Raw genomic sequence first — 21,904 nt, 5'->3', positions numbered from 1 at the left:
CTGGGCCAAGCCCTTCAGGATCAGGGACAGGCCTGACCCAACCCCGTGCCCTCCTTCCCAGGGAGTCAGCCCTTGACTGGCCTGGTCGTAAGCCACTTGAACCTCGGGAATGGGTGTGGCAGGAGAGGGTGGGCTGGAGTCACAGGGGTCTCCAGAGAGGAGGAGGCACAGGATGGCCGAGGGTCCTGCTGGGCTGTTTACTGGAACATAAAGACACTCATAGGCTGAAGGACAGGGGAGGACTGGGCACAGTGTCACTCTAGCCATTGGGAGCCATGGCAGGCTTTTGAGCTGGGTCATGGTACAAGCAGAGTTCCAGGGATGGGCTTTATGAGACCAAATGGTTTCCTGTCATTCATTTATTTGACAAATGTGCTCATAAGGGCATCCCCCACCCTGGTACCCCATAGTAGCTGCACACAGCAGGAACCCCAGAAAAGACCTTGCCCCTTCTGTCCCTGCAGATGACGTCCACGGCTCCCACGGCCGGCAGGTCTGCCGTCGGCACGAGCTCTACGTCAGCTTCCAGGACCTCGGCTGGCTGGTAATTGCTGACTCTCCTTGTTTCTGAAATGACAATCACCACCTGTAGATCAGAAGTAAATCTGTAGGGAGGACATAGAATCATGGGTGACTTCAATTTTCTTATGTATTTTTTTCTTCTGTGTTTTCCAAGTTTTCTAAAGTGAGAATATGGTGAGAAAGGGTTTTGTTGTTGTTGTTGTGTTTTTTGTTTTTTTTAAAACCATGAAAATGAAGACGACTGAATCAACCAACTAAGCTGTCAGTATTGCCGCAGGGTAACTGAGACCTCCCCGCATCGGCTGCGACTGCAGCTCTGGGAGGCGTGGGCAGGGGAGGGCCGGCTGGGGAGGGGACACAAAGTGAAGATGGGGGATGTTGGGCCTGAGCTCCTGCCCAGCCTTTTCTGCCGGGGGTTCCTGGGTGGATTCAAGCCTCTTGGGGGAGACGGCCCTGCAGGGCTGGAGGATGGGTTTGGGCCCTGAGGCTCAGGGAGGAGCACATGGATGGGACTCACCTTCTCCCTTGCCCCCCAGGACTGGGTCATCGCCCCCCAAGGCTACTCAGCCTATTACTGTGAGGGGGAGTGCTCCTTCCCGCTGGACTCCTGCATGAACGCCACCAACCACGCCATCCTGCAGTCCCTGGTCAGTACCGTGCCCATCCTGCCCAGCCCCCTGGGGTGGGAGGCCCTGCGGAGAGGGGTCTGGTCCAGCTGGCCGGGAGGGCAGTGAGGCCACCTGCTCCGCGTCTCAGGGGGCTTTGTCTGCACAGTCCGTAACGTCGCTAACTTCCCACAGCTCTGCAGGAACTGGTCCTCATACAGCCACACTACACGTAGACTCGCACCCAAACACGGACACACGTGAACAGTCGTGTACACATGCCTGTTCTATGCACCGAACAAACTCCTGCGGGACACTTACACACCTGCATGCGGCGCTCAGAGGCACAGCACACGAAATAGACGTGTACACTGTGTGGGGGCTGTGTGATCTTAACACACGGGCACCCGAGTACGCTGGCAAGTCTGACCGCCCGTGATATGTGCGCACAGTGGGTGGGGTGTGCGTGTGCACTCACCCACCTGTGCCGCACCGCAGGCAGGAAGCTTCTAGATGGTGTGGCTCTCAACCTTTTGGCTTTTCCCAGTTTCTCTCTTGGCTGTCTGTGTTTTCTCTGGATCCCCTGGCTTTTGATGCCTTGGTGTCTGGGGCAACCTTAAAGGACAAAAGCAGGCTTCTGATGGGATCACTGGTGCTGCTCACTGTTGAGTGCTCTGCGTGTTTGCGGATTCTGGCACCGAGGCTTCCTTCTAGAACTTTTTACCTAGAATCCCAGTTCCTGGTATTGCACAGCCTTATGTTTTCCTCTTAGGAGGTTCAACAGTGATGCCTTGATCAGGCGCAGTGGCTCACCCTGTAATCGCAGCACACGAGCCCAGAAGTTCAAGACAAGCCTGAGCAACACAGCAAAACCCTGTCTCTAAAATAAAAATTAAAACACACACACACACACACACACACACACACACGTGCACACACAATGCCTTGGTGTGAGAGGAAAGAAATTACCAAAAGCTGCTCTGAGCCTATGATAATGCTTCCTTTCTGGTCAGTCAAATGGTGTTTGCTGGACACCTGGAGCCATCTCCTTGGAAAGGCCCAGGGGTGATGAGGACGCGTGGGGTGGCCTGGCCCAGCCACCCTTTATGCCATGTGGTTCTCACAGCTGCATGTGTGGGAGGTACATGGGAAGGTGACTGCACCTGCAGCTCCCGGACTCCATCTCCTCTGCCCTTGCCCCTGCCCCTCAGGGGCTCAGCTAAAGTGAGTGCTCACAGCCTGCAGGGCAGCAAACAGGCACTGTGCTCTAGGGGAGGCTGTCGGTGGGCACAGAAGCAAACCAGCTGTGGAGTTGACACCTCCTGTGAGGAAGAGCAGAGCAGCCGTGCCGTCAGTGGAGTGAGACTGGGCCCAGCCTCTCCACACAAGGCGGGGCACGTCAGCAGCTGGAGGAGGAATGTTCCAGGAGGAGCAAGTGCAAGGCCCTAAGACAGGAGCAAGCTGGCCCTAAGTTCAGGGCCAGCAGGGAGGAGGGGCTGGGTGCAGTGAAGGGGAGGAGAGTGGAGGGAGGTGATGCCGGGGTGAGCCGGGCCAGCTCCCCTAGGGCCTGGGGTTCCCTGGGAAGGAGGGTGGATTTTATTCCAAGCAACCCTAGAGGCTGTCAGAGGTCTTCAGCAAAGCAGTGTCCTGGTTTGCATCACCCTCCAGAAGGACCTTTCTGGCTTGGGGAGGCTGATGGTGGGGGGAGTGGAAGGCAGAGGAGCAGGGGATGAGTGAGGGCTGCTGTGGTCACCTGGCAGGTGATGGCAGCTCGACCGGGCAGGTGGTCCGAGGCAGCATGGAGGTGGAGGTTGAGCCAGGGGCTGCTCTCAGGGAAGGGAGGAGGCGAAAGGAGTCATCCAGGAGGCCTCCCAGGTGGGAGCTATGATGTCAGGGTGGGAGGAATTCTATGTTCCACTGAGGCCTCATTAGACCCCCAAGTGCAGAAGTGGGAAGGGGAGCAGGATCCGCAAGTCTGGAGTTCAGAAGAGAGGTCCAAGCTGAGCCTGGGGAGTGGAGAGGTGCGGGCACATGCAGGGCCTTGAAGTGCTGAGGGTGGATGCAGTCCTCTGGGGGAAGGAGCAGCACAGGAGAGGGGCGGAGGCCTGGCCTCCCAGAGACTGGGGAGGGAGGCCAGGGTGTGGGGAGGCAGAGCCTCTGGGGGTCTGAAGGGCCAAAAGAAGAAAGTGGTCCTTCCAGGCTCCCCCTTGGGGACCTCACTAAGGGCACAAACCTGGCCATGAGGTTCTCCTTCCCATTATCCCCAGGAGGAAGTCTGAGCCCTTGGCCTGGGACTCGAGGCCCCTCATTAGTGCCCTGCCCACCTGCCCCACACCCTGGGGCTGCCATGTATCCCTCCCTGGGCACTGTGGGCCACCACAGCTCCCGCTCCCAGAGCTCTCAGGGCTGCTCTTATTCCTGTTAATAATTCTTATTATTGTGCTGCTCCCATGTGGCTTGGAGATGGCCAGGGCAGGGAGCAGGTGGGGCTGGGGCGGGGCTGGGTGGGTCCTCAGAGGAGGCCACTGGCCTCATGCCCCTGCCTGTGCTCCCTTCCTGGCCAGGTGCACCTGATGAAGCCAGACGCAGTCCCCAAGGCGTGCTGTGCACCCACCAAGCTGAGCGCCACCTCTGTGCTCTACTATGACAGCAGCAACAACGTCATCCTGCGCAAGCACCGCAACATGGTGGTCAAGGCCTGCGGCTGCCACTGAGCCCACCCGCCCAGCCCTACTGCAGCCGCCCTTCTCATCTGGATTGGGCCCTGCAGAGGCAGAAAACCCTTAAATGCTGTCACAGCTCAAGCAGGAGTGTCAGGGGCCCTCACTCTCTGTGCCTACTTCCTGTCAGGCTTCTGATCCTTTCTAGGTACCTCTGTGCCCCTCCCCTGGGGTTTGTGGCTGTCACCCTGCCCGACACTTTGGTGGCCTAAGGCAGCAGCCTCAGAGCCTGTGCTGACTGCACTGTCTGGAGTCAGCACAGAAGTCCTATCTTAGGACCTGTCAGACTGTGGCTGGCCCCGGATGGTCTGAGGTTGGCTGACCCGAGCTTTTCTCCATTCACCAGAGGGTTTAGGTGTGGGGAGAAGGGCTCTGCCTCTTCCCAGGTACAACACTGGCCGTTTCTGGGCAAAATTGGACACGCTCATGTTCTCAGCATAGTGTGTTCTGGGATTCTTCTCATTTGGTCCAGGGTGCAGTTAGCATATTAGAAAAAGAATAAGCTGGACATCCCCACGAAGCCATTGGGGTTTTTTTGTTTTTTTTTTTTTTTTTTTTCAGACGGAGTCTCACTCTGTCACCCAGGCTGGAGTGCAGTGGTGCAATCCTGGCTCACTGCAACCTCTGCCTCCCAGGTTCAAGCAATTCTTGTGCCTCAGCCTCCTGAGTAGCTGGGATTACAGGGGCCCACCACCACGCCCAGCTCATTTTTGTATTTTTAGTAGAGACGGGGTTTCACCATATCGGCCAGGCTGGTCTTGAACTCCTGACCTCAGGTGATCCACCTGCCCGGCCTCCCAAAGTGTTGGGATGACAGGCATGAGCCACCGTGCCTGGCCACTGGGGATATTTTATGTCATATGTATTCCCTTGCCCTGGGCCTGCCCCTTCTCCTGCCTGGGAAAGAGGTATGACTCCCACAGGAGCAAAGAATCCTGGGGGCTTCCAGTTCCCTCCACCATCTCTATCATGCTGACCCATTTGGGGCTCAGCACTGAGACAGAGGCAAGACCAGCAGCTCCAACATGTAGTGTAGGCTGGCACAGAGCAAATGCCCCCGCAGCCTACTCCCCTTGCCCATGGCTCATGTCAGTAATCAACCTACGTACCTTTCCCACTGAACCAGGACAGGGCCTCCAGGCCTCAGCACATAACTGCAGACAGCCACCACCAGGCATTGTCAATAAGACCTCAGTTCCCCCTCCTGCCCCACTGCGGAGCAATCCATTCCATCCAAAGCAGGGTGACTGGCAGTCTCCAGCCAGGCATGGGGCAAGGGTGGGGACTGCCAGTGTTTGCTCGTGTCTAGGAGTTATGAACAAGCTGGCCACCAAAATTGGCGTCACCCTGGGTGCCCAACAGCGCTGTCCTCTGTCTTGGGTCTGTGAGTCAAAGAAAAGGTCCCTGTCCCAGGGAGTGACAGGCAGTAATTAGGCTGAGTTGGGTGGGGAGGTTTGTCTCGGCCTCCACTGTTCCCGGAAACCGCTGTTCTCCTTGGAGCAGCCACTGGGAGTTGGAGTGTTTATTTGATTTCTGACTTGCTAAGCCTGTAATTTACCTGCTGGAACAGACAGAGTCCAGCTGCCCAAACCATGTCATTAAAAGCAGATCCTGGGCCCGCCCCATCCACAGGCACAGCCTGCCAGGGTGGTCCCACCTCCCCATGGGCCCAAGGATGCGCCTCTCTGGAGTTCACGTGCTGCACCCCCAGGGAGGGGCCTGGGGAGAGCTGGTCCAGCAGCAGGGGTGGAGGCTGGGGCCACGCTGCGGGACAGCAGCCCCTCCACCTGGACCAGGGAGGGCCTCCATGTGCAAGCGCAGAGGAAGAGACCCTCTCATGTACATAAAGGGTGGGCCCAGGCTGTCTGGAAGATGGTGAGTTCCCCACTAGTCTAAGGCTTCAAGCTCAGCTAGCAGAGATTGGAAGAGGCAATGGCCTGAGTGTTAGGAGACAGGTATTCTGGTTCCAACTCAGCCACTGACTTGGTGTCAGGACAAGTCCCCTTTCTTATTCACGCTTCAGTTTCTCATCTGCGACATGAGGACATAGGACTCTTTAATTCCAAAGGCTCTTCCAACCCAGAGAACCCACCTGCCCCCATGACCTTCTCCCAGAGCTTGAGACATGGCCTGAGCCCCCTGCTGCCATAGGACTTGGGGCCTATCTCCCATTGCAGGACCTGATTTAACAGCTCTCTTCTTCCAATACCGGGCAGTAGAGTTTTGGAAACTGACAAATGTGTGGTCTCTTCAGTGCCCAGTGTGTAACCTGGCATGGTTTGGGTGTGCTAGGAGTTTGTGAAATGAATGTTTTCAAGACGCAAACGCTGCTATGCCCATCAGGTGTGCACAGCAGGCCTGAGGATCATGATGAGACTCCCTTTTTATGCAGCAAAGCACAAAGTGTGACAGTCGTGGCCTTCCTGGTGGCCAGACTTCTAGCAACTTTAGCCACCCACCAAATGACATCACATACAGAAGGCCTCAGAAAGGGAGGAGGTCGTAAGGACACACAGCTGATGAAGGGTCAGTGCTCAGCTATCAAGGTCATCTTCTGGCCTGGTTGCCTCCCACAGCCCAGGATGCATTCAAGGCTGCACATCAGGAGCATAAACAAGGGTGGTCAGCTCAGGCCCACTGGCTGCAACAAGTAGCCACTGACAGGGAGTCTGGGGCCATTTGGTGCAGAACAACCCCCAACCCAGTGGCCATCTTCACAACTGCAGCACAGTGCTGGCCCTAATGCCAGGTGAGCGTGCAAAGTCCTGTTTTTTTGTCTTTACATAGGGACCAGGCGATGTGCTTTAGAGAAATTCCCTATTATTTCACAGGAAAGGAGGCTGTGAAAAGGAGAGGGCAGGTTTTGGAGCCAAGTCGACCTGGCATCAGGTCCTGGCTGCCTTTTTTTTTTTTTAAGACATACATGGTCTTGCTTTGTCGCCCAGGCTGAAGTGCAGTGGCAGTGTCATGGTTCACTGCAGCCTCAACCTGCTGGGCTCAAGCAATCCTCCAACCTCAGCCCGAGTTGCTGGGATGACAGGCACACGCCACCATACCCAGCTAATTTTTATATATATATATATTTTTTTTTTTTTTTTTTTTTTTTTCAGACGGAGTCTCGCTCTCTCGCTCTGTCTCCCAGGCTGGAGTGCAATGACTTGATCTTGGCTCACTGCAAGCTCCGCCTCCCAGGTTCACGCCATTCTCCTGCCTCAGCCTCCCGAGTAGCTGGGACTACAGGCGCCCGCCACCACACCCGGCTAATTTTTTTGTATTTTTTAGTAGAGACGGGGTTTCACTGTGTTAGCCAGGATGGTCTCGATCACCTGACCTCGTGATCCTCCCGCCTCAGCCTCCCAAAGTGCTGGGATTACAGGCGTGAGCCACCGCGCCCGGCAATTTTTATATTTTTTATAGAAACCAGGTCTCACTATGTTGCCCAGGCCGGTCTTAAACTTTGCCCAGGCCAGTCTTGAACTCCTGAGCTCAAGCAGTCCTCCTGCCTCAGCCTCCCAAAGTGCTAGGATTACAGGTGTGAGCCACTTACCCGGCCTCTGCCTCTTGTTAATTTGACCACATCACGTACCTGCTGTGCCCGTTCCTTCCTCCGTAGAAGAGGGTGCTGGTCCTGCCCTTTTGAGGCCTCCATGAGGGCCAAATGTGCCATGGGACACTTAGTGCCATGCCTGCGCAGACCTGTGGAATAAACAGCAATTCTGAGCAGGCTCATTTTAAAGGGACTTGCAGATTTGGGCGTTCCTTGTGTGCCTTCCTCATAAAACCCGCTCCTCCCAGAATATGCTTTGAGGTGCTGCTGTATTTACCTGAGAGCTATGCTTTTCATCAAAAACCTAAACGTGATCATCTCTTGGATGAGGTGTGGCCCTGCACCCTCGCCTGCTCGTGGAAGGAGTCTGGGCCAGCAGTGACCCACGCGCTAGGGTCTCTGCTGAGGAAGTGGCAGGTGTTGCGGCCCTGCCCTGGCCCCGTAGTGAGTGTGGGGCCCACCTGTGCCCTCATGGGCAGCTGAAGGGGGAGCTTTCTACCCCAGGTTCCTTTCCTTACTGAAAAGTCTTGAGCAAACAGTTGCCGCTCTCCACCCCCTGCGTTTTAAAAAAATTTTTTTCTCACGTAAAAAAATGTTATCTGTGTGCTGGGGAAAATTTTGAAAATAACAAAAATCAGAATACAAACACCCATAATCAATCACAGAGATAACCACTGTTCATAATTCCTTCCAGTCTTTTTACTTGGCACATATACATTTGTCTTTATATATGACATATGGATATTTTACAAAGTTAGGATCCTACTCTATGCACTGCTTGGTGATCGGATCTATTCAATGTATGAAATATTTTGAAAGTTTCTGTGATTAAATGTTCTTTGAAAACATAACTTTTAGCAGCCTTCCATCCCTTCAGTTCTGCTTTAGCTTCTCCCTTGTATGTCTGGTCTTGCGTTCCCTTCCTCAGAGGCTGGGATGGGGCTCCCGTGACCAGGGTGGCAGGCAGCCTAGTGCTGAGATCGCATGGCCACAAGGCTGGCCATGGGTCTGGAATCCCTGGGCCAAGAACCTCCTCTCCTTCTCTGTGCAGCAATTGGCACAAGCAGGGGCAGGTGCCTCACCTCTGAGGCTTAGGTGACCTCAGAGAACAAGGGTCACAGATGGACCCACTGGGATAACTTCCGGGGAAACCCTGATGGTTCCTCTCCCACTGGCCTCTGGCTGGTCCCTTGGTCCCTCCTTCCCAGGGTACTCAGGCAAGCACAGCAATAAGGTCCTCCCTTGTTTCACAGGGTTGTGGGACCAGTTCTCCCTCCCGGGGCCTCGGGCCAGCCTGCCTGTCACCCCCAGAACCCACAGTGTTCAGCAATTCACACACATCCTCTTCTCTCCTGGGCTTCATGGCAGCCCTGAGTAGCTGCCTTATCCTGGCCTCAATGCTGCCTGTCCTGACGGCCATGACTGACCACCAGTAATGACACCGACACTGAGGAATGAGAGTGCCTGCTGGGAAAGCTGCAGGCCCAAGCTGATCAAGGGGGGAGAAGCCCCACCCAGGGTGCCAGAGGTGGAGCTGGCTTGGGGTCACTGGGGCCAGGGCAATAGGCTTCTCCTTTCCCCACCACCCTCACCCTGGTGGATACTCAACATCAAGACTTGATTCAGCCAGCATTCTGGGAGGCCAAGGCAGGTGGATCACCTGAGGTCAGGAGTTTAAGACCAGCCTGGCCAACATGGCGAAACCCCCATCTCTACTGAAAATACAAAAATTAGCTGGGCATGGTGGCGGGTGCCTGTAATCCCAGCTACTTGGGAGGCTGAGGCAGAATTGCTTGAACCTGGGAGGCAGAGGTTGTAGTGAGCTGAGATCATGCCATTGCACTCCAGCCTGAGTGACAAAAGCAAAACTCCGTCTCAAAAAAAAAAAAAAAAAAAAAAGACTTGATTCAGACAGAGCTCCTAGGACATGTCATGGGAGCCAGTGGGCAGCCCTGGGGGAGGTTTCTGGAGACTGATAGGGCTCAGTTTCAACACCTGAAAGAGGCCATGAGGTGGCCTGGCTGGCCCAAAACCAGTGCAGGGTGAGAGGCCATCCTAGCACAGGCTGCGCACCATGACACCACACTGCAGTTTCCAGGTAGGCCTGGGGTTGGGGAGGAGGAAGTAGGAGCCACCCCTGGCTTGTTTCTCCCCAGCACCAAGCACATCCGCTGACTAAAGAAGCGCCCTGGGTGCTCCTCGGTAATACAGTTCTGTTGGTTCAGGAAGTGCATAATGAGTGCCAGGTCAGTGAGACTGATTACAAATGTCCATCAGGCACAAGACCAGCTGGTGTGAGAGCAGGAATGGTAACTGACCAGAAAGAAAAGACACAGGGACTTTTACATGGCTTTGACTTCTACTGCCCCACAATGGGCTGCCGAGGGCATCTCCTAAGGGACTTGGCCTAAGAGAGAAGAGCAGCAGCCGAGATGCTATGGCCTGTCCCAGCAGCAACCTCTGAAAACACCTGGGACCTGGCTGGCAGGCAGCAGTATAAGAACTAGAATTTATTTTAGGAAACCAAAGAGAACAAAACATCCAGGAGCCACATTGGTGGGCCCACAGCAGACCCAGCAGCAAATGCCCAGAAAAGTGGTGGTTGGAGAAGGAGCACCTGTGCTGGTTCGTGGGCCCACAGCTGCACTTGGGAACAGTCCAGGCTGTGCCTACAGAGGTGCTCCAAGCTGACCCTAAGGCAGGCCTCATGCCACAAATCCTGCTTGCTTCAAATAGGGCACCCTCAGTGCTGCCTCCTCTGAGGCTGGCAGCTCCTTCCTGGATGTGCAGGGGCAAGAGCAGAGTGGAGAGCAGAGAGAGTGCCGCCTCACACATACTCCCCACAGTTGCCAATGATCACCTTCTGCCTTGGCTTCCCGTCCTTGCCTTTGCAGACAGAATAGAAGAGGGGACACTCAGGAGTGAAGGAGCAGAATAAAGACAGACTTTAGGGACATCCACCCCTACCTGCCCCCTGGGGACACTGGCCCTAACAGTGGTGGAGCTCACAATCTAGTGAAATAGAGCCACCCAAAAAAGATGTGGATTCATCTCAGGAATGCAAAGTTGGTTTAACATCTAAAAATCAATCAATGTAATAGACAATTATCAATAGTATAAAGAACAAAAACCACATAATCATCTCAGATACAGAAAAAGCAGTAGACAAAATCCAACACCTTTTCATAATGAAAACTCAATAAACTAGGAGTGGAAGGGGGAACTTTCTCAATCTGATAAAAGGTACCAACACAAAACTACATGTGAAAGACAAGATGCTTTCCCCCTAAGTTCAGGAACAAGATGAGGATATCTGCCCTTGACATTTCTATTCAACATTGTACTGAAGGTTCTAGCCAGTGTAATTAGGTGAAAAAAATGAAATGAAAGGCATCCAATCGGCAAGGAAAATGTAAAGCTATTTCTATTTGCAGATGACACACTCTTGCATATAGAAAATCCTAAAAAATCCACAAAAAAAAACTATTAGAACTAATAAACAGGCCGGGCATGGTGGCTCACGCCTGTAACCCCAGCACTTTGGGAGGCCAAGGTGGGCGGATCACAAGGTCAGGAAATTGAGACCATCCTGGCTAACACGGTGAAACCCCATCTCTACTAAAAATACAAAAAATTAGCCAGGTGTGGTGGCGGGCGCCTGTAGTCCCATCTGGGAGGCTGAGGCAGGAGAATGGTGTGAACCCAGGAGGCGGAGCTTGCAGTGAGCCGAGACTGCACCACTGCACTCCAGCCTGGGTGACAAAGCGAGACTCCATCTCAAAAAAAAAAAAAAAAACCAAAAACCAAAACAGAAAAAAAAAAGGAATGATGTACTGATACATGCTACAACATGGATGAACCTTGAAAACATTATGCTAAGTGAAAGAAGACACTCACAAAAGCCTACATATTGTATGATTCCACTTATATTAAATGCCTAGAATGGGAAAATCCATAAAGACAGAAAGTAAATTCGGGTTTCCCAGGGCAGGGGACCAACAGGATAGGTAGCAACTGCTAAAGGGTATGAAGTTTCCTTTTGGGGGATAAAATGTTCTAAAATTATTTGTGGTGATGGTTGCACAACTCTGTGAATACATTAAAAACCATTAAAATGTGTACTTTAAGTGGGCAAACTGGATGGTATGTAAATAATATCCTACTAAAGCTGTTAAAAAAAAAAAAGATAATTACACTACAAAATGGCAAAGCCCAGTGACAGAGACATTTGTGCATAGAATGGGAGCACTAGAGTCACCTAAGTGTTTGTGAAAAAGAGAAACAGATACTCACACAAACACTCATCATGAAGGCTTTCTGAAGGAGGTGATGTCTGAGTTCAGTCTAAAAGGCCTGGGGCCAGGCACCGTGGCTCACGCCTGTAACCCCAGCACTTTGGCAGGCCAAGGCAGGAGGATCGCTTGAGTCCAGGAGTTCAAGACCAGCCTGGGCAACAGAGAAAAATCCCATCTCTACAAAAAATTTAAAACTAGCCAGGTGTGGTGGCATGTACCTATAAGTCCCAGCTACTTGGGAGGCTGAGGCAGGAGGATCGCTTGAGCCCAGGAGGTTGAGGCTGCAAGTGAGCCAAGATCATGTCACAGCACTCCAGCTTGGGAGACAGAGCAAGACTCTGCCTCAACAACAACAAAACAAACAAATAAAAAGCCTGGGTTTGCCAGGGGACTAGGGGGCGTAGGATAAGGAGCTACATCTCGTTGTGGCAATAAGAAACCCCCCTCTTCATGGCTGGGCCTCTAGACCGGGTACGCCCTTCATATGAGGACCATGTCCTATTCTACTCTTTTTGTTTGTTTTTTGAGACATGATCTCACTCTGTCATCCAGGCTGGAGTGCTGTGGCCCAATCATAGCTCACTGCAGCCTCAACCTCCCAGGCTCAAGCGATTCTCCCACCTCAGCCTCTCGAGTAGCTGTGACCAGGCACACACCACCATGCCCACCAGCTAATTTTGTAATTTTTGTAGAGACAGGGTTTTGCCATGTTGCCCAGGCTGGTGTCAAACTCCAGGGCTCAAGCAATCTGCCTGCCTAGGCCTAAAGTGCTGGGATTACAGGCACGAGCCACCGCACCTGGCCCCATTCCACTCGATTCCCAGAGTCAATCAGGGATACTGGCACATAAAAAAGCAGCCTGTCAATAGCTTTTTTTTTTGAGACGGAGTATTGCTCTGTCGCCCAGGCTGGAGTGCAGTGGCGTGATCTTGGCTCACTGTAACCTCTGCCTCCTGGGTTCAAGTAATTCTCCTGCCTCAGCCTCCCAAGTAACTGAGACTACAGGCACCCGCCACCACGCCTGGCTAATTTTTTTGTATTTTTAGTAGGGACGGAGTTTCACCATGTTGGCCAGGCTGGTTTCTAACTCCTGACCTCAGGTGATCTGCCGGCCTTGGCCTCCCAAAGTGCTGGGATAATAGGCATGAGCCACCACGCACAACCAATAGCTTTTTAAAATAAATATTCAAATATTTATTGCATGCTTGCTGTGTGCCAGACACCATTCCAGAATACAATGGTGAACAAGAAAGCCTAAGTCCTGCCCTCACGAGGCTGACACGGGAGAAAGGGAGACAGAAAATAAATAAGTAAAATAATAAATGTATAACACAATTTCAGGTAATAAGAGTAAGAAGAAAACTGAAGCTGATTAAAAAGAAGAGTGAGGTGGCAGGAAAGCCTGTTTTAGGGAGAGGTCAGGGTAGGCCTCTCAGCCAAGGGGACACATGGGTGGCATCTGAAGGAAGTGGGTGTGAACCATCTGGACAGTGGAGGAAGAACACTCCATGAGAGAAAAGGGCATGTGCAAAGGCCCTGAGGCAGGAGTGAGCTCAGCATGTCTGAGGAACAGCGAGACTGCCTATGGATGCAGAGGGTGAGGGGCAGCACATCCTAGGGGCACAGAGAGGTGCCAGGACCCAAGGTGGGTTAACCCTGTAGAACAGGGTCCCCACGCACAGCGCAGGACGGGTCAGCAGGAGGATGATGTGATCAGATTTATGATTAAAAACAATCACTCTGACTGCCAAGTGAAGATCAGACTATGAGGGTGAAGAAGCCAGGCTGGAAACAGGACTTGGTGGTCGTGGGGGAAGGGTGAAGAGTAGCTGGGCCAGGAGATGACCTGAAGTCAGATAGATGTGGCCTGCAGGTGATGCAGGAGTCCATGATGACGCGTAAGTTTCTGACCAAGCAGCTAAGTGGATGGTGAAGTCATTTACTGAAACAGGGAAAAGGGGGAGGAAGGGTGTGGGGGAGAAGGCCAAGGCCACATTTTGGACATGTGAAGTGTGAGATGCTCGTGGGATATCCAGCAAAGGTGAAAGGTAGGTGGTTGGACAGGAGTCTGGAGCTCAGGGAGCCATCAGCATGGTGACCCATGTGGACAAGCTTAACTCAGTGATTTCACTGAAAATCCTGGGACTGGGCGGCGTGATTGCCCAGGGCATGGGTTCTCAGTGGTATCATACTGCCCCCTAGGGGCTACCAGAAACTGCAGTCTATTTTTGGTGGTCAGTAATACGGTGCTACTGGCATTGGAAGGAAGGGATCAGGGAGGGACTCTAGATGTCCTGCAGTCTCCTACGTAATGGAGAGTTATTCTAAATCCTGGACTTTCAAAAGCCCTGAATAACATCCATGTAGATAAGAAAAATCTATTTATAATGATCTGAGCCTACACCCTAACTCCATGTTCCATATAAATCCAAAGAATTATTTTTTTGTATCAAATTTTTCCAGAAATCAACCCATCCTGTCACTTTTCATTTCTTTTTGCTCAGAATTTTACCAAGAGATTTTTACTATTTCAAAACATCATGTTACTTTGATTCTGCCAAAACAACACACCTGAATCAGTCCACACTACTAAGTGCAGCTCTAGGCAGAAGTACACATGTTCAAGCACTTCATACATGTAGTTGCTTCCAAGCATTTGAATACTGAAATGCATATTATGTTATTACAAATTGTTTTCCTTTAATTTCCCTTTATATTACAACTATGAAATAATACTGTGGGGTTTTTTGTTTGAGACAGAGTCTCACTCTGTCACCCAGGCTGGAGTCCAAATGGTGCAATCTTGGCTCATTGCAACCTCTGCCTCCCCAGCTCAAGCCATCCTCCTACCTCAGCCTCCTGAGAAGCTGGGACTATAGGTGTTCGCCATGATGCCTGGCTGGTTTTTGTATTTTTTGTAGAGATGGGGTCTTGCCATGTTGCCCAGGCTGGTCTCAAACTCCTGGGCTCAAGCAATCCTCCCACCTCGGCCTCCCAAAGTGCTGGGATTATAGGCGTGAGCCACTGCACCCAGCCAATACCGTGTTTTTAGTTAGGCATTCACCGGAAGGGTGCAGAGCTGTGACTTCCATCTCAGCACACTAGAGCATAAGCTGTAAGAGGCAGGTGCTAGGGTAAAAGGGTGAGAACTATTAAAGTAAAGAGTGAATACAGATAAAGAAAAGCCATGGTGAGCACTGGGTCCCTCCAAAAATTTAGAGACTAGGAGGAGGAAGAGACAAGGGAAGAGACTGAGGGAAGACACCATGGGGCAAAAGGTAGGAGAAGAGGGAGGCCACCATTGTCACAGGAAGGCAAGCAGGCCAGGCAGGAGAGAATGATGCAGGCAGGGGAGTAGATCTGGCTGCAGGAAGACTAAATAGTTCTCTTCTGATTGTTTCTATAAATAAGCGACACCATCAGCTGAGAGGGAGAGTGTATGAAGCAATGCTGGAGGGTTGAGGAGTGAAGAAAAGGCGTGTTTTCCAGTCAGACGATGGATGACAAGTACCTCCAGCAATCTGGGAGGACCACTGGGCATTGCTCAAGGTGCCCTTAAGACCTGAGCTCCTCAACTCAAGAGGGACCAGATAGCTCAGGGCTGTGCTTTTCTCCAGCACACAGAGTTCTGCACTAGGTAAGAAGGAGCACGAGAGAGGCAGCGGGCTCCTTGGCAAGAGGAAGGAGAGTGCATGCAGCAACGGTGCGTGAGATGTGAGTGAGGCAACAGGGCAGTGTGGTGTGGGTGGATGGGCAGCGCATCTATGAGTCTAGGACACGTGCCAACCATGAAAAGCCCCAAAAGGATGACGTGCTGTCACATGAGGAAATCTGAATATGCACTGCAGTTGAGAGAATAGTATTGTAGCAGTGTTTGTTTTCTGATTTTGAGAACTATGTCCTGGTAACATTAAAAATACCCTGTTTCTCATGAAATACATGCTGAAGTATTTAGTGGTAGAGGAACATGAACTCTCCAACTTACTTTCAAATGGCTCTAAAAAAATACGCACTGTCTATAAAAATACACAGAAGGAGAATAAATAGGAAATGATGTTCACCAATATAAACAACTGGTGAACTTGAGTAAATGCCAGCAAAGGTGTATGGGGTTCATCGCACTATTCTTGTAACTCTTCCGTGAGCTTGACATTACATAAAATAAAAAGTTACAAAAACAATAACAAGACACCCCTGTAGGAGCAGACCCAGGCGTCTATGCTTCTTCCTCTTTTAATGAAAGGAGACAAATGGGAACTGAAATAACCCAAAATAAAAAACAGAAAAGCTTTTCAAAGCCCAAAGCTAACTCCACCCTAGCAAGGCTGAACGGTTCTCCTGTGTCTGGTAGCTGGGTCTCCTCCAGATTCCCTGTTTCTCAGCCAGAACCACGGCTCATCCTTCCATCCTGCACGGCCAACTGCCCTCGCCCAGCCTCCCTTGTCACCACACGATGAGTGGTTCCTACCTGGTCCTGTGTGTTTGAAGATAAAGTTTTCATCATCAAATTTCTTCTTGTAGATGGACTTACCCCTGGTGCCACCGTGGTTTGTGAAATCACTGCCCTGGCACATGAACTGGGGGATAATGCGGTGGAAGCTGCTTCCCTTGAAGCCGAGTCCTTTAAATGGGTGCACAGGTAGAGAAAATTCTCTGGGATTGAGAAAGAGAAAAGTGCTGAGGTAAGAATATCTAACTAGATAATTAAAACTCCAGCTCTCTGTAACATGCCATCTCTACAAAAATAAAAATAATCATTTGGGTCCCAGCCACAGTGGCTCATGCCTGTAATCCCAGCAATTTGGGAGGCCAAGGTGGGTTGATCACCTGAGGTCAGGAGTTCGAGACCAGCCTGGCCAACATGGCAAAACCCCATCTCTACTAAAAATACAGAAACTAGCTAGGCATGGTGGCACACTCCTAGGTGACAAAGTGAGACCCTGTCTCTGAAATAAAATACACACACACCCCCAAACTCCAGCTCTCCAAATCTGAAAAAGTACATAGTACCTTTATTTAAACTAAATGCTTAAGTGTGGAAGTGGCACACAAATAGATTGAACAGACTAGGTGAAAAGAAGAGAAAGTCCCGAATAGACCCAGATACGTATGAAAATTCAGTATTTCAGCTGGGCATGGTGGCTCACATCTGTAATCTCAGTACTTGGGGAGGCCAAGGCAGGAGGATTGCCTGAGCAGAGGAGTTGGAGACCAGCCTGGGCAACACGGCAAGACCTCATCTCTATTAAAATATATACATAGGCCAGGTGCGGTGGCTCAGGTCTGTAATCCCAGCGCTTTGGGAGGCCGAGGTGGGTGGATCACCTGAGGTCAGGAGTTCAAGACCAGCCTGACCAATGTGGTAAAACCCTATCTCTAATAAAAATACAAAAAATTAGCTCGGCATGGTGGCATGTCCCTGTAATCCCAGCTACTCGGGAGGCTAAGGCAGGAGAATCACTTGAATCTGGGAGGCAAAGGTTGCAGTAAGCTGAGATCATGCCATTTTACTCCAGCCTGGGCAACAAGAGTGAAATTCCGTCTCAAAAAAAAAAAAAAAAAAAAAGAAAAAAAAATTATACACACACACACACACACATATACAAAAATGTATATATGTATGTATGTATATGTGTGTGTATATATGCATATGTGTGTGTGTGTGTGTGTGTGTGTGTGTGTGTGTGTGTATATATAAAGGAATTAAATATTTCATAAAGCTTGGCATCTTAAATCACTGGGGCAAAGATGGACTTTCTATAAACTGGTCTTAGGACAACTGAATAAACATTTGGACTCCCCCACCCAATTATGCTAGGCAGCGATGACCTGAGAAGGTATATAATGACCAGGAGCTCAAATCCCCACAGACAAAGGTCTAGGTCACCCCACCAGATAAGCCATTTAGATTAGCAGAGGAGCCAGCTGAGGTGAGGATGAGAGGTATCTAAAATGGATAGCAGAGGAGGGAGGCCAGGCGCCGTGGCTCACACCTGTAATCTCAGCGCTTTGGGAGGCAGAGGTGGGTGGATCACCTGAGGTCAGGAGTTCAAGACCAGCCTGGCCAACATGGTGAAGCCCTGTCTCTACTAAAAATACAAAAACCAGCTGGGCATGGTGGTGGGCGCCTGTAATCCCAGCTACTCGGGAGGCTGAAGCAGGAGAATCACTTGAACCCGGGAGGCAGAGGTTGCAGTGAGCCAAGATCATGCCATTGTACTCCAGTCTGGGATTACTAACAGTAATATGAGTATATTTTTCAGAGACATAGCAATAAAAGCCCAAATAATTAAAATAGTTAAAAGAAATGAATGTTGCCTCTGGCAGGGCAGAAAAATGATGTTGGGGGAGCAGAAGAATGTTTTATTATAGAACGATTTTCTTTAAACTATGTGCAATTATGACTTTAAGAAATATTTTTAAAAGCTAGATTAAGACAAAAAAGATTATGGGTAAAAAAAGGTCATCATGAATATTTAAGAAAAAAAGGAAAACACAACTGTCAATTGTAGCTACCTCTGGGAGATGGGCTGAATAGTAAGGAGAGAAAGTTTTAGTTTCTGATTGATACCCTTAAAAATAGTACTTTTCTGGCTGGGTGCGGCCGCTCATGTCTGTAATCCCAGCATTTTGGGAGGCCGAGGTAAGAGGATCACTTGAGTCCAGTTCAAGACCAGACTGGACAACATGGCAAAACCCACCATCTCTACAAAAAAAAAATACAAAAGGGCCGGGTGCGGTGGCTCACGCCTGTAATCCCAGCACTTTGGGAGGCTGAGACGGGCAGATCACGAGGTCAGGAGATCGAGACCATCCTGGCTAACATGGTGAAACCCCGTCTCTACTAAAAATACAAAAAAATTAGCTGGGCGTGGTGGTGGGCACCTGTAGTCCCAGCTAGTCGGGAGGCTGAGGCAGGAGAATGGCATGAACCCGGGAGGCGGAGCTTGCAGTGAGCCAAGATTGCGCCCCTGCACTCCAGCCTGGGCAACAGAGCAAGACTCCGTCTCAAAAAAAAAAAAAAAAAAAATTAGCTGGGAAACATAGTGAAACCTCCATCTGTACAAAAAGCAATAAAAAATTGGCTGGGCATGGTGGTGCATGCCTGTGGTCCCAGCTACTTGGGAAGCTGAGCTGGGAGGATCACTTGAGCCTGGAAGGTTGAAGCTGCAGTAAGCCGTGATCATACCACCGCACTCCAGCCTGGGCAACAGAACTAGATCCTGTCTCAAAGAAAAAAAAAAAATAGCATTTTTTCCAGTGAAGACACTTGGCAAATAACTCCTTAACCAAGTCAACAAAATTAACATTGCAAACATCTGAACTGACATCATGTACTTCCTCAAACGATGCACTAACACACTGCTTCTGTGCTACTGATGCCAAAACACATAACCTCAATCTAATCATGAGGAAGTACTAGGCAAATACAAACTGAGGAGCACCCTTAAACACAACTGGCCTATTCTCTTCAAAGATGTCAAGATCAAAAAAGACAATGAAAAATTAAGAAACGGTTTCAAATAAAAGGAGACTAAAGAGACTTGACAACTAAATCAACATGGGAATCCTTGTCAGGGAAGAAAAATTGCTAAAAATTACTATAAAGGACAATATTGGGACAAGTGATAAAATTTGAATATGGCTCATCACTCAATGTTACATTTTATAATTTTGATAGTTGTACTCTGATTAGGCAAGGGAATATTCTGGTTCTTAGGAAATATATACTGAAGTATTTGGCAGTAAAGGTGCATGGTCTTCAACTTCTTGACTGGAACAGGGGAAAAATACATATACGCATCTGTGTGTAATGTATGTAAAGAAAATGATAAAGCATACAGGGCAAAAAAAGGAAATTAATGAGTAGGTAAAGGATATATGAGAGTTCCCCTAACTGCTTTTTTTTTTTCTTTTTTTTCTTTTTTTAAGACAAGGCCTTGCTCTGTTGCCCAGACTGGAGTGTGGTGGTGCAATTATGGCTCACTGCAGCCTCAACCTCCTGGGCTCAAGCAATCCTCTTGTCTCAGCCTCCCAAATAGCTGGAACTATAGGCACATCGCACTATACCCGTCTAACTTTGTATTTTTTGTAGAGATGGAGTCTTTTGCTGTGTTGCCCAGGCTGATCTCAAACTGCTGGACTCAAGTGATCCTCCCACCGTGGCCTCCCAAAGTGCTGAAATTACAGGTGTGAACCACTGCACCTGGCCCCTCGACATATTCTTACAGAATTCTTATTCTATATATCTGTAAGTTTGAAAATATATCCAAATAAAATTACAAAAAAAAAAAAAACCCCAACAATAAAACCAAACCAGAGGATAATTAAAACTGTTTAGAACTTTTAGTTGCCTACCCTTTCTAATGGCTCTAAGCCTTTATAGAGCTTCAAAAATGCCTGCTGTGCCTCATTTGTTACTAGATGCTGGGATCTGAGACGCCTCAGATGGAAATAGTGTTAAGGGCCCAGGACCCCAGGTAGCTTCCTCCCCATCTTGTTCAGCCACCAGTGTCTCACCGTCCTGACCATGGTGTCCCGCTCACCTGCGGTCATGGGCACGACGTCAGAACGCAGGAGGGTTTGGATGCAGCCAGCCGGCTTGTTCCCAATCTTGATGTCCATGTACACCTGAGGATTTGACCAGGCCTTTTTTAGCAGTGGGCTCTCCCTAGGTGCAGAAGAAATTGCTAGAGAGCTCCCTGATGCCCCAAGTAGGAGTGCGAGTATTCTACACACCCACCCAGAACACAACTCCAGTGAGTAGGCTGGAGCAAGTGCTGATGGGGAAGGCCTTGGGCCCTGACAGGGCTGCAGAAGGCAGGAGCCACGGCCGTAGCACCCAGCTGGATGCCCAGTGACGGGAGACCTCAGCACTGTCTAACCTGAGGCCCTCACACGGGCATGTTATCTCATCAGACTCACCCTCAGAAGCATCAGTTTCCTTCTCCTGCCCCGCAGTCCCAGAACAGCGCTTTTCTTGCCCATGATCCACAACTCTCAACATCTTCAAATGCCAGCTCCAATCTACCCACTGTCTTCCAATTAAACGAAACCATCCATGTGCCACCCCCTCCTCCCTCTAGACTTGGCCCTGCACATATGCTGGCTGGCTACATGGAAGCAACCGGGCAGCCCTCTTGCTCAGGCCTGAGGGCAAGTTTTCAGAAGATAGTGGAGGATGCTGGGCCTTTTTGCTTTGTGCTCCAAGACAAGACTGGATAGAAGATAAATATAACATTTAATACAAACCTTCCCATTTGTGTGACAGAGAAAACTCTATTTTTTCGTTTGTTTGTTTTTTGAAAGGGAGTCTTGCTCTGTCGCCCAGACTGGAGTGCAGTAGCGCGATCTCAACTCACTGCAACCTCCGCCTCCTGGGTTCAAGCAATTCTCCTGCCTCAGCCTCCTGAGTAGCTGGGATTAAAGGCACGTGCCACCATGCCCAGCTAACTTTTGTATTTTTAGTAGAGACGGGTTTCACCATGTTGGTCAGGCTGGTCTCGAACTCCTGACCTTGTGATCTGCCTGGCTTGGCCTGACAAAATGCTAGGATTACAGGCATGAGCCACCACACCCAGCCAACTCTATTGTTTTTTTGGATTAATAGTTCAACATACAGGTATTGAGCTATCAGGCCAAGTACTGGGATTCTTAAATAAATAGATATAGTTGGGTGTGGTGTCTCACTCTGTAATCCCAGCACTTTGGGAAGCCAAGGCAAGAGGACTGCTTGAGCCCAGGAGTTCTGAGATCAATCTGGGCAACACAGTGCGACCCTGTCTCTACAAAATAAAAAATGAAAAATGTACCTGGTTATGGTGGTGTGCCTGTGGTTCCAGCTACTTGGGAGGCTGGGGCAGGAAGACCACTTGAGCCTGGAAGGTCAAAGCTGCAGTGAGCTGTGATGGTACCACTGCACTCCAGCCTGGGCAACAGAGCAAGACCCTGAATCAAAAAATAAAAAATAAATAGATAGGCAGTTAGATAGATATGGCCCCTGCCCTTGAGGAACTGGCTAGCCAGCGGGGGAGGGATACCCACAGTGTAAAAGGCACACAGATCCTGGAGCTCTACAGCCTTAGTTCAGACCTCAGCTCCACCATTATGAGCTGTGTAACGCTGAACAAAGTACTGACTTCACTGTGCCCCAGCTTCCTCACCTAGAACTGGGGATAATAATAGTACTTATCTCAAATAATTGTTATTAGGGTT

The 21,904-nt window shown here is 50.2% G+C and overlaps 1 protein-coding gene and 1 long non-coding RNA gene across 10 annotated transcripts in view; one reads left to right on the top strand and one right to left on the bottom strand.

Annotated features, from left to right (window-relative positions):
• The window catches only part of LOC101149312 (bone morphogenetic protein 8A), a 32,294-nt gene extending 28,328 nt beyond the window's left edge, over nt 1–3,966 (top strand). Inside the window, exons 5-7 of the mRNA XM_004025520.5 lie at nt 465–544; nt 1,059–1,169; nt 3,692–3,966. Of these exons, the coding sequence (XP_004025569.4) occupies nt 465–544; nt 1,059–1,169; nt 3,692–3,841 (341 nt within the window). The 3' untranslated portion in view covers nt 3,842–3,966. The remainder of the gene's footprint in view (nt 1–464; nt 545–1,058; nt 1,170–3,691) is intronic.
• On the bottom strand, nt 342–21,637 carry LOC129534603 (uncharacterized). 9 transcript variants are annotated; one of them, XR_010131550.1, is made up of 8 exons: nt 21,502–21,637; nt 20,236–20,320; nt 16,221–16,342; nt 7,434–7,543; nt 2,097–3,133; nt 1,852–1,941; nt 1,610–1,742; nt 342–586 (listed from the first exon to the last, which is right to left on the bottom strand). It is a non-coding gene; the product is annotated as an uncharacterized lncRNA (long non-coding RNA). The 9 variants fall into 9 exon arrangements; XR_010131546.1 differs by having other exon boundaries at nt 1,852–3,133; XR_010131549.1 differs by having other exon boundaries at nt 342–567; nt 1,852–3,133.
• Nucleotides 21,638–21,904: the final 267 nt, after the last annotated feature.

This window comes from Gorilla gorilla, chromosome 1 (assembly GCF_029281585.2).
Source record: "Gorilla gorilla gorilla isolate KB3781 chromosome 1, NHGRI_mGorGor1-v2.1_pri, whole genome shotgun sequence".
Taxonomy (NCBI): Eukaryota; Metazoa; Chordata; class Mammalia; order Primates; family Hominidae; genus Gorilla; species Gorilla gorilla.
Note: the sequence above shows the minus strand (reverse complement) of the source record. Positions and strands in the feature narration are given on the sequence as shown.